Here is an 11024-nt window from a genome sequence, read left to right as displayed (position 1 = left end):
TCTTCTGCAAATCACATGTTGTAATGAAAATAAATTTAAAAAACAAAAAATTATTATGGGTTTTTGTTATTAAATAAACATTTCAATTATTTTAAATTCAAATGACTCTACTGACTCTTCTTTTTGGGTTTTTTTTTGGAAATATGGTGACTTAGTGTGGCAGAGTCTTTCCTGACTGCTGTGTGTCCAACATTATTCAGTTCAGCAGTTTATCTTGAAGCCACTGGATGACGCTATTGCACTATTATTACAGAGACCACGATCCAGAAATGCAGTAGTGACAGACAACATGTCAAAATCTTTAACATATTTATTTTATTATATTTTCAGCAATCATGAGTGAATATGTTGATGGTTATCCATTTCATTTTACTGCTATCAAGCTCATATAAACACGTGAAGATTAAAGCAAAAATGAAAATGTTGGACAGAGCTGAGTTGCACACATTAATAAACAGTCAAAGTATGCACAATGTAACACTTCGAAATAATCTCAGATTATTGTCATTTGTGAAGACGGCAGTGGTGGAGCAGAAGTAATGAATTGTTCTGTAGTGTTTTTCTGTAGGAGTTTTACTTTGCACTTTTCTTTAATCATCAGAGCAGGAAAGCTGAAAGGACTTCATGAGAATCTCGCTCTAAAAATCTGATTGAAAACTGGATAGATCTGTGAATATGTAAAACTTCTGTAAAAGATCCAGGATAGATGGAGTCATATCAGACACTCGGGTCATTGCTGGACACACAAAGAGAGAACTCTGTTTTTTCATGGGCCTGTGGAAACATGCGAGGAGCAGACAGTTTGTACATATTTAGCCAGTCACTCACCCTGAACACAATTTGCCCAGAATAAATCTTGTTTATATACATTTCTGAATGTGCTGTCTATGGATACTTTTCCCACAGCATAACACAGAATGAAAATGGAGAAGTTCATTATAGTTGGACAATGATGCAACAGTTCCAGCAACAGACCAGAAAACAACATCATTTTCTTCCTTTCTTGTTATTAATGATTGCTTAGGGCTGTTAGGGCTAAGTTTTAAAATTTGACAGACCTGATACTGTGAGTGACATGCAACTTCACATGCTTTGTGTTATTTCCTGTAATCACATCCTGACAAAATCACACTGTCAGCATTACAGTGTAATGTAAGTACAGGTTATCTTCTCTCCTTCTGCTGTGTGCTTTGAACTATTTTGTCCACCTAATATGAACTGTAGTGCAGCAGTAATGTGATCATGTTAGATTATTTTACAAATGTAAACTGGACATGGGTCTTCACATTATTACACTATTCTATAGTATTTCCACAGATAAAAAGAGAATTAAACGGGATAGTCTGTGTCACACAGTGTTAGATGTTTCAGTTGACAATACGTGTCTGTGAGTACAAACACAAACACCACAATAGTGAATAATATTAATAATGATCACCTAACTCAACCAAAGTATCAACAGGGGTCTGCTGTGTCTACACTGATCATTTCTATACATGAAAAATTATTCTACTCCATTACTGATTATAGACACCCACAGTTCAGCTCCACAGAAGCATAAACTACAGCCTGCAAATGACCTTTAGACAATCAACACTTAAAACTGTTTCAACAAAGTAAATAGGTGTACCTAATAAACTGGCAACTGAATGTATGTTGTAACTGACATCCAGGTTATCATTGATTGTCAAAGCAATATCTATACAGTTACCTGTCTGTTAATTTTTTTGAAAACAGAATTCTTTCTAAAGTTATATCTAATATAATAACAAATTATTACCAAAAAAAAGTCATTCTGAGAAAACATTTTTGCTGAACTTATTTATCTATTTTCACTCAATGCAGAGGTTTAAAGACCTGTCTTAAAATCCTTAGAAAAGGCACTATGAAAACGAAAACTGGCATATATAAGTGGTAATATTAGTGTTAAAAATAAATTAAATCTGGGTTACTTTTATTTTGAAAAAAATCAGACCAAATTCTTACACTCTTCAAGAAGTCCATTTCCTAAAACACACCAAACTATCATTCCATTATGCACAGCACAGCAGGGAAATTAGTAAATATATCTCTACCTATTTGTATCTGAAGAGCCTAAGTCCTAAACAAACCCTATTAAATAAGACAGGGGGGGGGGGGGGGGGGGGGGGGGGGGGGGGTGAAATCCATCCTGTAGGGAGCATGAGTCATTAAACTCAAAAAGTTTTAGAGCATTTTGTTCTGAGTGCCACACTTACAGTGAGCTCATGGAAATGGTTTATCCTCTGTGATGATGAATATGCTCAATTTCATGTGAATTTTGATAGATTTGATAATTGTCATACACAATTTAAACGTTGGACTGTGGCACTAAAAATCATGAATATTTAAAACATGGAACTTCGTTTTTGAGATATTAGATCACTGGTGGTCAGTTTGGTAATTTTGAATTCATGCTGGGCTACGAAAGATCAAGTGGTCACCAAAACTATTAGGAATTATCCTCTGAGGACCATGAGTATCCATTTCAAATTTGGCCAGCTGCTGTCAAGACACAGTGTCTTGGTTAGACTGAAAAACCAGGCTTAGGCCACTCAGCTGACTTGGCAAATCTTTCCATGAGGCCAGAACAAATTTGAGTGACAAAATTCAGTTCAGCATCTTCTCCCTGAAAGACCAGGAATGCTGCATTGCAAATCTGAAAATGGATCAAGAAACGCCTCTTTAGATATAGATCCATGTAATAATTTACGCCCGTCCTCTACATTGGGTCTTTCTTCTGGAAAGCCACAGCCTTCCTTTGATGAAAATTAGGCTTGTTTTTCTTTTGATTCCACTGGCACATCAAAATATCCCTGAAAGTTGTACGGAAGGTTTTGTTACAGAGGGCATAGCACATGGGGTTGACTGTGCTGTTTACGTAACACAACCAGTAGCCCAGTGCCCAAAGAGTTTCAGGGATACAATCCTGACAGAAAGTGTTGACTAACACCATGATGTTATATGGCAACCATGTTGTAATGAAGGCAAACAGGATAGCACTGAGTGTCCGTGCTGCTTTCTTCTCATTTGCCTTCTTTTCATTCTTGCGCTTATTTATCTCTGTCTTGGCCTTAGAAGCAAAGCGTTTGGCCATAGCTGCATCTTTCATTGTGATGGCTGCAGGTGATTGGTCACTAGCCAATGAGCTGATAGGGCTTGATTGTGACTCTTTTCGACTTTTATTAGATGACGATAACTGTTTATCCTTCATGTTCATCTTCACCTTCCCAGATTTCTTACCACCTAGATAAATAGATAGAAAGAAAGCAAGCAAGCAAGCAAGAAAGAATAAAGAAAGAAAGAAAGAAAGAAAGAAAGAAAGAAAGAAAGAAAGAAAGAAAGAAAGAAAGAAAGAAAGAAAGAAAAAAAAGACTATGAGAAAGACCATTATGTATACTTGTGCAATGTACATATCACGCAAACAAGGCAATGGTGTGTTATGTCCAACCTGTTGGAGGCCTTGATGGGTCCACACCATCAGCTTCCTCTTCTGAGCCTGACCGGTCCCCAGAGGCACCAACTTCATTGTTGTTGAGACTATCACAGCTACTCTGCTCTGTCTCACCCACTGTAGATGTGAAGGTCTTGACGGACCTCTTGGATGCATGGAAACCTGGCAGCAGTGATGAAAAGTGAAAGCAGAATGTGCCACACCTCCCTCTGCATCCTGTTCCTCCTGGTATGCTGGCATTGTCCTTGTTGTTCATCTCTGAAGCGAGTTGATTTAGTTCATAGCTGCTGCAGCTTTGGGAGCTGATCTGGCGCAGCATGGATGATGAAGTCTTCTGGTTGTTGGCTCTACCTTCTCCACCAGTTCTTCCACTGCCACTCCCTTCATTCTGAGCCTGGCTTGGCCTGTTGCTTGACCCAGATCCCTTGAGACCTTGTATATCTTTAGCTCGCTTCTCTGTCTCCTGATAGATCTTCCAAAACAGGAATGCCATAATAGTCACTGGCAAGTAGAATGCAGCGATAGCAGTGCAGAATGTGATGATGGGCTCAGACAGGAACTGGATGTAGCACTCGTTGGGCTGGACTGTCCGCTCACCCACAATGTACTGCCAGAATAGGATAGCTGGGGCCCACAGAATGAAAGAGATGGACCAGGCTAATCCAATCATGGTCATGGCCCGCTTGGTCGTACGCTTGGCTCGGTAGGTCAAAGGTCTGGTCACAGAGAAATACCTAAGAAGACACAGAAAGAGAGAGGCAACTGTACAGAAACAGAGTAACACAGTACCTTGCATTGCTGTCTACTACATTGTCTTTGATAGTACCATTAAGTCTCAGAAATTTTCAAACTACACAAGGGACTATGTCCTATGGGGCATATGTCATGTTTGCCATGGTAATGAACATGATACCATCATGATACCACATTGTAATGTATGCTATTTGTGATTTGGGTACTCTGATCCATTCAAACAGTATTCAAACACTTTACATTCATCATAAAAAGAATCTCTAGAGCAAACATTCAGGATAATCCATTGTTACAAACAAATCCATGACCTATATTATTTTAAAGAATATTATCACACAACATGTGATACGTAGGTAGTACCAACAATACAACAAAGTGTCCAGCAGATGCATTTATCAATAAACAATAAAAATACATCACATTCTGCTACCTGTCAAAGCTGATAACGAGCAGGTTCATAACTGAAGCGTTACTGGCCACATAGTCAATTGCAAGCCACAAGTCACAAACCACTGGCCCCAGAGCCCACTGGTCCATGATGATGTAGGTAGTATACAGGTTCATTGACAGCGTCCCAATGGTCAGGTCAGCAAATGCCAGGCTAAGGAGGTAGTAGTTGTTCACTGTCTTCAGTGCCTTATTGATCTTGAATGACACCAACACTAGGATGTTGCCAACAACAGTGACAAGAGAAAGTGATCCAGTGAGGAAGACAATTATGATGACCTGAAGACAAAAGGTGAGAAGAGAAAGGACAAAAGATGGTAGTTAAGTGACTTGCAATGTGTAAGACACTAACCCTTTCTGAAGCACAAGAGAGAACAATGTTAACTTTCAAAAAACTGAGCTGAACAAAGAATGGTGTTTCTCAAAACTGAAAATGTTCTCGAGCAGTAAATGTAATTGTTCTGGAATGGATGGCAGAAGTCTCAGAACCTAAGCCAAATCAAATGGAAATTATCTGTATTGTGAGATACCACCAGGATAAATTAAAAAAATTATTTGGGATTTGAGTTAACTAACATCTGCAGTGAAATGCTGCACATTCTTTGGGTGGTGTCGGTGGGGGCCAGTGTACTTTTTTGTGGTGCAGTCTGCTGGGGTAGCAGTATGTCTGACATGAACACAAAGAAAATGGACAAGCTGGTCAAAAAGGCTGGTCAAACTTTGTATTTGGTTTTTTAATTCAACCATGTGCTGACATACATTTCAAAAAGATCTTGGAGTGAATTTTGAGCTGTGGGCATTTCTGAATACGAAGAAGATTTCTGAAGTATTACAGTTTCACCATTTATGATTTATACCATGACAGAACAACCGCAACTTTACTTTTAAGAAATAGTATTGTCACTGCCCAGAACAATAAGTAACAGTGTACTGCATTATTCTTTTAAAACCATACTTGGTACATTCAGTGATTTTATGATTACGTGTCAGGAAGGACTCAAATCAAGTCCTGTTGAAGTTGCTATAGATGTCCCTCAAGGGTGTATTCTGGGTCCTCTTCAGTTCACTGTTTATATAAATAACATGAGGCAAGTAATTTTTGCTACTCACAGTGAAACTGACATTTAAATGATACCATCTTTTAGGCCATGAACTAATCTCTTAATTCCGAAATTTTTAAATTGCAAAAATTTTGCAATTTGCAACAGAGTGAGGCCATGAAACTATCCTGCCCACTGTTCTGGAGTGCTAAACCTACAGTGTACCTATGTTTCATGTCTGCACATTCAAATGAGGTATAGACTCCGTGCACAATTGTTAGGCATGTTGTATTTTTGAGGATTCATTTTATTGTTGAACAAATACAGTGCTCTCGGTCAATCCAAAATGTTGATAAACCTTAAAGCCAGTAAAAGTGAGTTTTTGGCTTTCTTAGGAGAATATCCATTTGTGCACAATTATTGGGCAGCTATTAGTGTGCAGAATTATAATGCAACTAAATTAAAAATCTCACTCATTTATTTTCATCTGTTAAAGTGAGAATAATAAACAAACAACTCAAAATTTACAAATAAACATTTCTGAAATTTCCAAAAAAGTGTGCAGCGCTTGCAGCAGCAAACACAGCCTCCCATACGCTGTTCAGAGAGGTGTATTGTCTTCCCTCACTGTAAATCTCCCGTTTAAGAAGGGCCCACAAGTTCTCAATAGGGTTTAGGTCAGGTGAGGAAAGAGTCCATGTCATTATTCTTTCATCTTTAAGGCCTTTGCTGGCTTGCCATGCAGTGGAGTATTTGGATGCATTGTCCTGCATAAAAATCATGGCCTTCTTGAAAGATGCAGACTTTTTCCTGTACCACTGTTTGAAGAAAGTGTCTTCTAAAAACAGACAGTAGGTTTGGGAGTTGATTTTAAGTCCAATTTTCAACCTGAAAACGTCCAACTAGCTCATCCTTAATAATACCAAGCCCGTACCAGTACCCCACCTCCACCTTGCTGGCGTCTGATTCGAAGTGGAGCTCTGTGCCCGTTACTGATCCAGCCACGGGCCCATCCATCTGGTCCATCAAGAGTCGCTCTCATCTCATCAGTCCATAAAACCTTTGAAAAATCTGTTTTCAGCTATTTCTTGGCCCAGTCCTGACGTTTCAACTTATGTGTCTTGTTTAATGGTGGTCGGATGTCAGCTTTCCTTATCTTGGCCATGTCTCTGAGCACTGAACCTTGTACTTCTGGACACTCCAGGTAGGTTGCAGTTCTGGAATATGACGGCACTGGAGGATAATGGGTTCCTGGTAGCTTCATGTTTGATTCTTCTCAAATCTTTAGCAGTTAATTTGCGTCTTTTTTCCCAACACGTTCCTTGCGACCTGATTGACTATTTGCAACAAAACGTTTGATGGTTCGGTGATCAGGCCCCAATATCTTATCAATTTCAACAGTGCTGCATCCCTCCGAAAGGCTTTTTAAAATTTTTGACCTTTCAGAGTCAGTTAAATTTCTTTTTTGGCCCATTTTGTCTGAGGAAAAGAACTTGCCTAATAATTATGCACACCTTGATATAGGGTGTTGATTTCTTTAGGCCACACCCTCCCTCATTACACAAATACACATCACCTGATATGCTTAAATACAATAAGCATTCAAGTTTGTACAGCTTGGAGATGGAAAATATTCATAAAAATTATGATATTGTCAAAATACTCACTTGCCTAATAATTGTGCACACAGTGTATATGGTAACTTCTTTTAAAAAGGACCACTCAACCACTTCATGTCTAAGCTTTACTTTATCTAACAAAGAACAAATATTTACTTAACAGAGGCTTATACTGTACCATGGTACCTAAAGGAGTAGCTTACAGAACATGCGTCTCCAAAGGCTCCAATGGCTAAATTACCATTATCCTAATTAATATTAACTTATTTTTATAATGCTCACATTACAACTCTATTTATTATAAATGTGTAAAACTTAAAAAATGTCTATTAATGGCTTGTTAATGGCTTATTCAGTATTACAGTTGTAGCTAAGCACTAACTAAAACTTGATGCCATGAAAAAAGATTTACCAGTAAGGGTTTGGTAAAATCACAGCTGATTGTTACCTGCAAGATAGTATGTCCTCCCAATGGGTCAAAGGCCTCTGCTGGCGGGATTAATGTCTTGTTAGCTGGTGAATCAGTGAAGTTTCCTTCTTGTCTTGAGATATGACTGACATTGTGCTGCCACTCACCAACACTGTCAGATAATATGGCCAACTCCTGGTAAGAGCCACCTGAAGATAAAAATAAAGACTAAATTAAGCTTAGCATAAATTCACTCAGGAAGACTATCTCTATTCTCCCTCTCTCACCCCACTCCTTGTAATCAACTGACTTCAGGTGCTCGGCAACCAAAAACATCTTGCCACCATCTTAACCAGCAAATCAAGTTGTCCCTGTCATACTTTAAAATCTGATCTCCTCTCTCCTGTTATCAGTTGCTGCGACCCTCCTCCACCCCTTTCACCTCCAGTCTTCATATCCAGGCGAACTGCTGCGACCTCCTCCACTTCATCCCCCTCCAGTCTTCATATCTAGTCATGCCGAGCTCATCATTATTCTCATCACATCCAGATATCCAGCTTCTCCTCTTCCCATCTTCAAGACCACCCGCAGTTTCTAGATGCCGGGGGGTTTCCTAAACTTCGCACAGCCTCACCCTCTTATCGCATATGATGACATCACAATGGGGTCTAATCACCAAAGACACTCACATCTTTCACTTTTCCTCTCTTGTTTTACACATGGCAATAAAAGTTTATTCGTTAGCAAATGAGTCTTTCCTGATTGAAATAATGATGTCAAGAATTGCTGTCTCCGAGTATCACAGAGAGTCCATCCTATAGATTTCTTACAGATACAAATTTTATCAGCAGATCCAAAGAGCATTATCTCAGCAGCCATTTAGCTAAGATCATAAAAAACATTTAATTTTTTTTAGTTTTTTTGGTTTATTGATTGCGTATTTCTCTCTCTCCCTTTTGATTTAACTCAGTTGAATCTAAAATTGATTGAATTAGGGGAAAGACATTGTGTAAGTTGTTTTGACTGCCCTGCTACCCTTATATCTCCTTTCAGATTTTTATTGAATGCTTTTACAAAGAAAATTTAAAATGTGCTCGCAACCAACTACACAATATCTGTATTACTTAGTTGTAACAGAAATATTAAGTAACTAGACAGTACCTAAGTTGGCAGGCTCGAATACGGTGGTATCAGACTGCTCTCTCATACCAGGAGGACTGTTGGTAAGGAAGTGGATAGGAGTAGAGCTGGAGTTCAAGTTCATGATGCCCAAAGGACACCTGTAAGAAAAAGGAGAAGGAAAATAGATTCTCAGATGAAAACAAATTAATGACTAGGACGTTTAACAGGTTTGATTGTTTTACAAAAGATTTGGGCCAAAAATGTTATTTGCTTTAAAGGGGAAATTTCTATTTCAATCAGTTTAAACAGCAGTTTTGAAGAAATATATGTTGAATAACTAATTACCAGCCAAAACAGGTTTTGATACCTTGATACCTCACTTGTTATTAGCACCAAGATACAACCGTCTGTGTTCATCATCCTGCTGTTTAAGAATTTCTTAACAAAATATAACACCACTGAAGTTCTGTTATGATGTCCTTTAAATGTATCTGTTCAGAAGGCTGTCAGATGCCAGACAACATGCTTCCTTTGGGTCACATAATCAGACATCTTGGTTGGCGAATTGGTGCCTCTCCCTCTCCCCCTCCTCTGAGGTCTGCAATCTTGGCATTGTTTTTGACTCCACACTTTGATTTTAGCTGCTCTTAAAATCCATTACCAAACTTGCTCTGAGCAACATCTCCATTCTCTAGCCCTCACTTCCTGTCTCAGTTACAGAGACCCACATCAAACCTCTCACTTGGATTATTGTAAATTAATCCTAGTTGGACTAATCAATAAAATCCTGGACTGATTTAAAATTCAATTCACTCAATCTGGACACAGCAATCATCATCAATTTTATATTTCCAACATATGAACCTACCATTGAAATTACTCTACAAGAATATGAAAGAACTCAAGGTAAACTTTTCTGTAAGTGTGAGTGATGAAGATTGCCATCATTGCTGACTTAGCCACTACCAGTATCACATTCCTGTAATTCACTATACACTCGGATGATACACCAGTAGGTACATATTATCAGAGCATTTCTGTACTGGCATTTATTTTGACCAACATGGTTGCCATTCCACAGTTTGTCTATCACAGAAAACTTAAGACCCCCCAGTTAACAACACATGTGAGCTGGCTAGAGGACAGTGTTGGGACTCATCATTCAAAAGACCAGATGTTTCTTTGCTCCACTGGACAAAGGAACTCACACCCCACAGTTCCTCACTGTTCATACCTGGGGACGACCCCCCCCCCACAGACCTCACTGGCCAGCCAGTGTGGGTCAGCATGTGACATGTGACCCCCTAGGGTGTCACCAAAAAAAACCAAATGTCTTGTCCCCCTTCTCTCTCTCTTTTCTTTTTTGCTTGCTCTGGAGAGCATCTCTTGCTCTCAGCTCTTGGCTCTTCAAAGGGCAACAAGGCCCCAGCCCAGGTCAGCCCTGCTACCTGAGAAACCAGCTCTCTTGCCGGCCTGCTCACAGCAGCCTGCAAACGCTCTTCTCCTCAACAGCAGTGACCTACTTCGGATTAACTGAGAGTGAACCAAGTTATCTTCAGAATCAGCAGCTACAACACAAGGCCAACTGATTTTTCCAAACAACAGGAGTTGTAGCAGAGTTAGCGTAGAACAGCTAACTCTGTGAGGATAACAAAGGACTTTACTCCACCAGGAAGCCTCCCAACTCACTGGACTTTACAACAACACTGGATAGGACCTCTTTGTTTGTTCCAAGGACTGGGTAATGTTAACTGACTGGGCCTAACCTCTCCCAGCACAGCATAGCACAGCATAGCTAAGCAGCCGAAGTCTTAACTTTGTTAATGTATTTGTTGATTGATGTCTTGTTGTTGTAATGTTTGCTTAGGTTGTGGTCAGTCGTACAGTTAATCGAGTACTTGTATCTTCACACACATAGCAGTACATCCCAGTTCTCGAACCTGCATGAAGCTAACCTCCTCCCTCTAACCTGGTACCTTTAGATTACATGAGCTAGGCTAACAAAGAAACTCACAGCTTCCCTCTCACACACACTAGATGGTCTCAGCAGCCATTTTGAGTAGTTTCTTTGTTTACCGCCATCTTGTGTAGTCTTCTTTGTTCAGGTCATGTGGTCACAGTGATCACTTTGAATCGGCCATCTTGCCTTGTGTGTCCCCACA

At 39.5% G+C, this 11024-nt stretch overlaps 1 protein-coding gene across 1 annotated transcript; it reads right to left on the bottom strand.

Annotated features, from left to right (window-relative positions):
• Positions 1-2629: 2629 nt before the first annotated feature.
• Positions 2630-9004, bottom strand: chrm3b (cholinergic receptor, muscarinic 3b). Its single transcript, XM_056366672.1, has 5 exons — positions 8902-9004; positions 7780-7949; positions 4656-4951; positions 3481-4206; positions 2630-3176 (listed from the first exon to the last, which is right to left on the bottom strand). Exons 1-5 carry the CDS (start codon positions 9002-9004, stop codon positions 2741-2743), a joined length of 1731 nt encoding a protein of 576 aa, XP_056222647.1. The 3' UTR covers positions 2630-2740.
• Positions 9005-11024: the final 2020 nt, after the last annotated feature.

The sequence above is a fragment of the Seriola aureovittata genome, chromosome 21 (assembly GCF_021018895.1).
Source record: "Seriola aureovittata isolate HTS-2021-v1 ecotype China chromosome 21, ASM2101889v1, whole genome shotgun sequence".
In the NCBI taxonomy this organism is placed as follows: Eukaryota; Metazoa; Chordata; class Actinopteri; order Carangiformes; family Carangidae; genus Seriola; species Seriola aureovittata.
Note: the sequence above shows the minus strand (reverse complement) of the source record. Positions and strands in the feature narration are given on the sequence as shown.

Excerpts from the sequence above, each read along its gene's own strand:
- chrm3b (XM_056366672.1), bottom strand. The coding sequence starts at position 9,004 with ATGAACTTGAACTCCAGCTCTACTCCTATCCACTTCCTTACCAACAGT. Across the intron at positions 4,952-7,779 it reads GAGGACATACTATCTTGCAG|GTCATCATAATTGTCTTCCT; the intron begins GTAACAATCAGC and ends TTTTGTCTTCAG. Across the intron at positions 4,207-4,655 it reads CTCGTTATCAGCTTTGACAG|GTATTTCTCTGTGACCAGAC; the intron begins GTAGCAGAATGT and ends GTGTCTTCTTAG.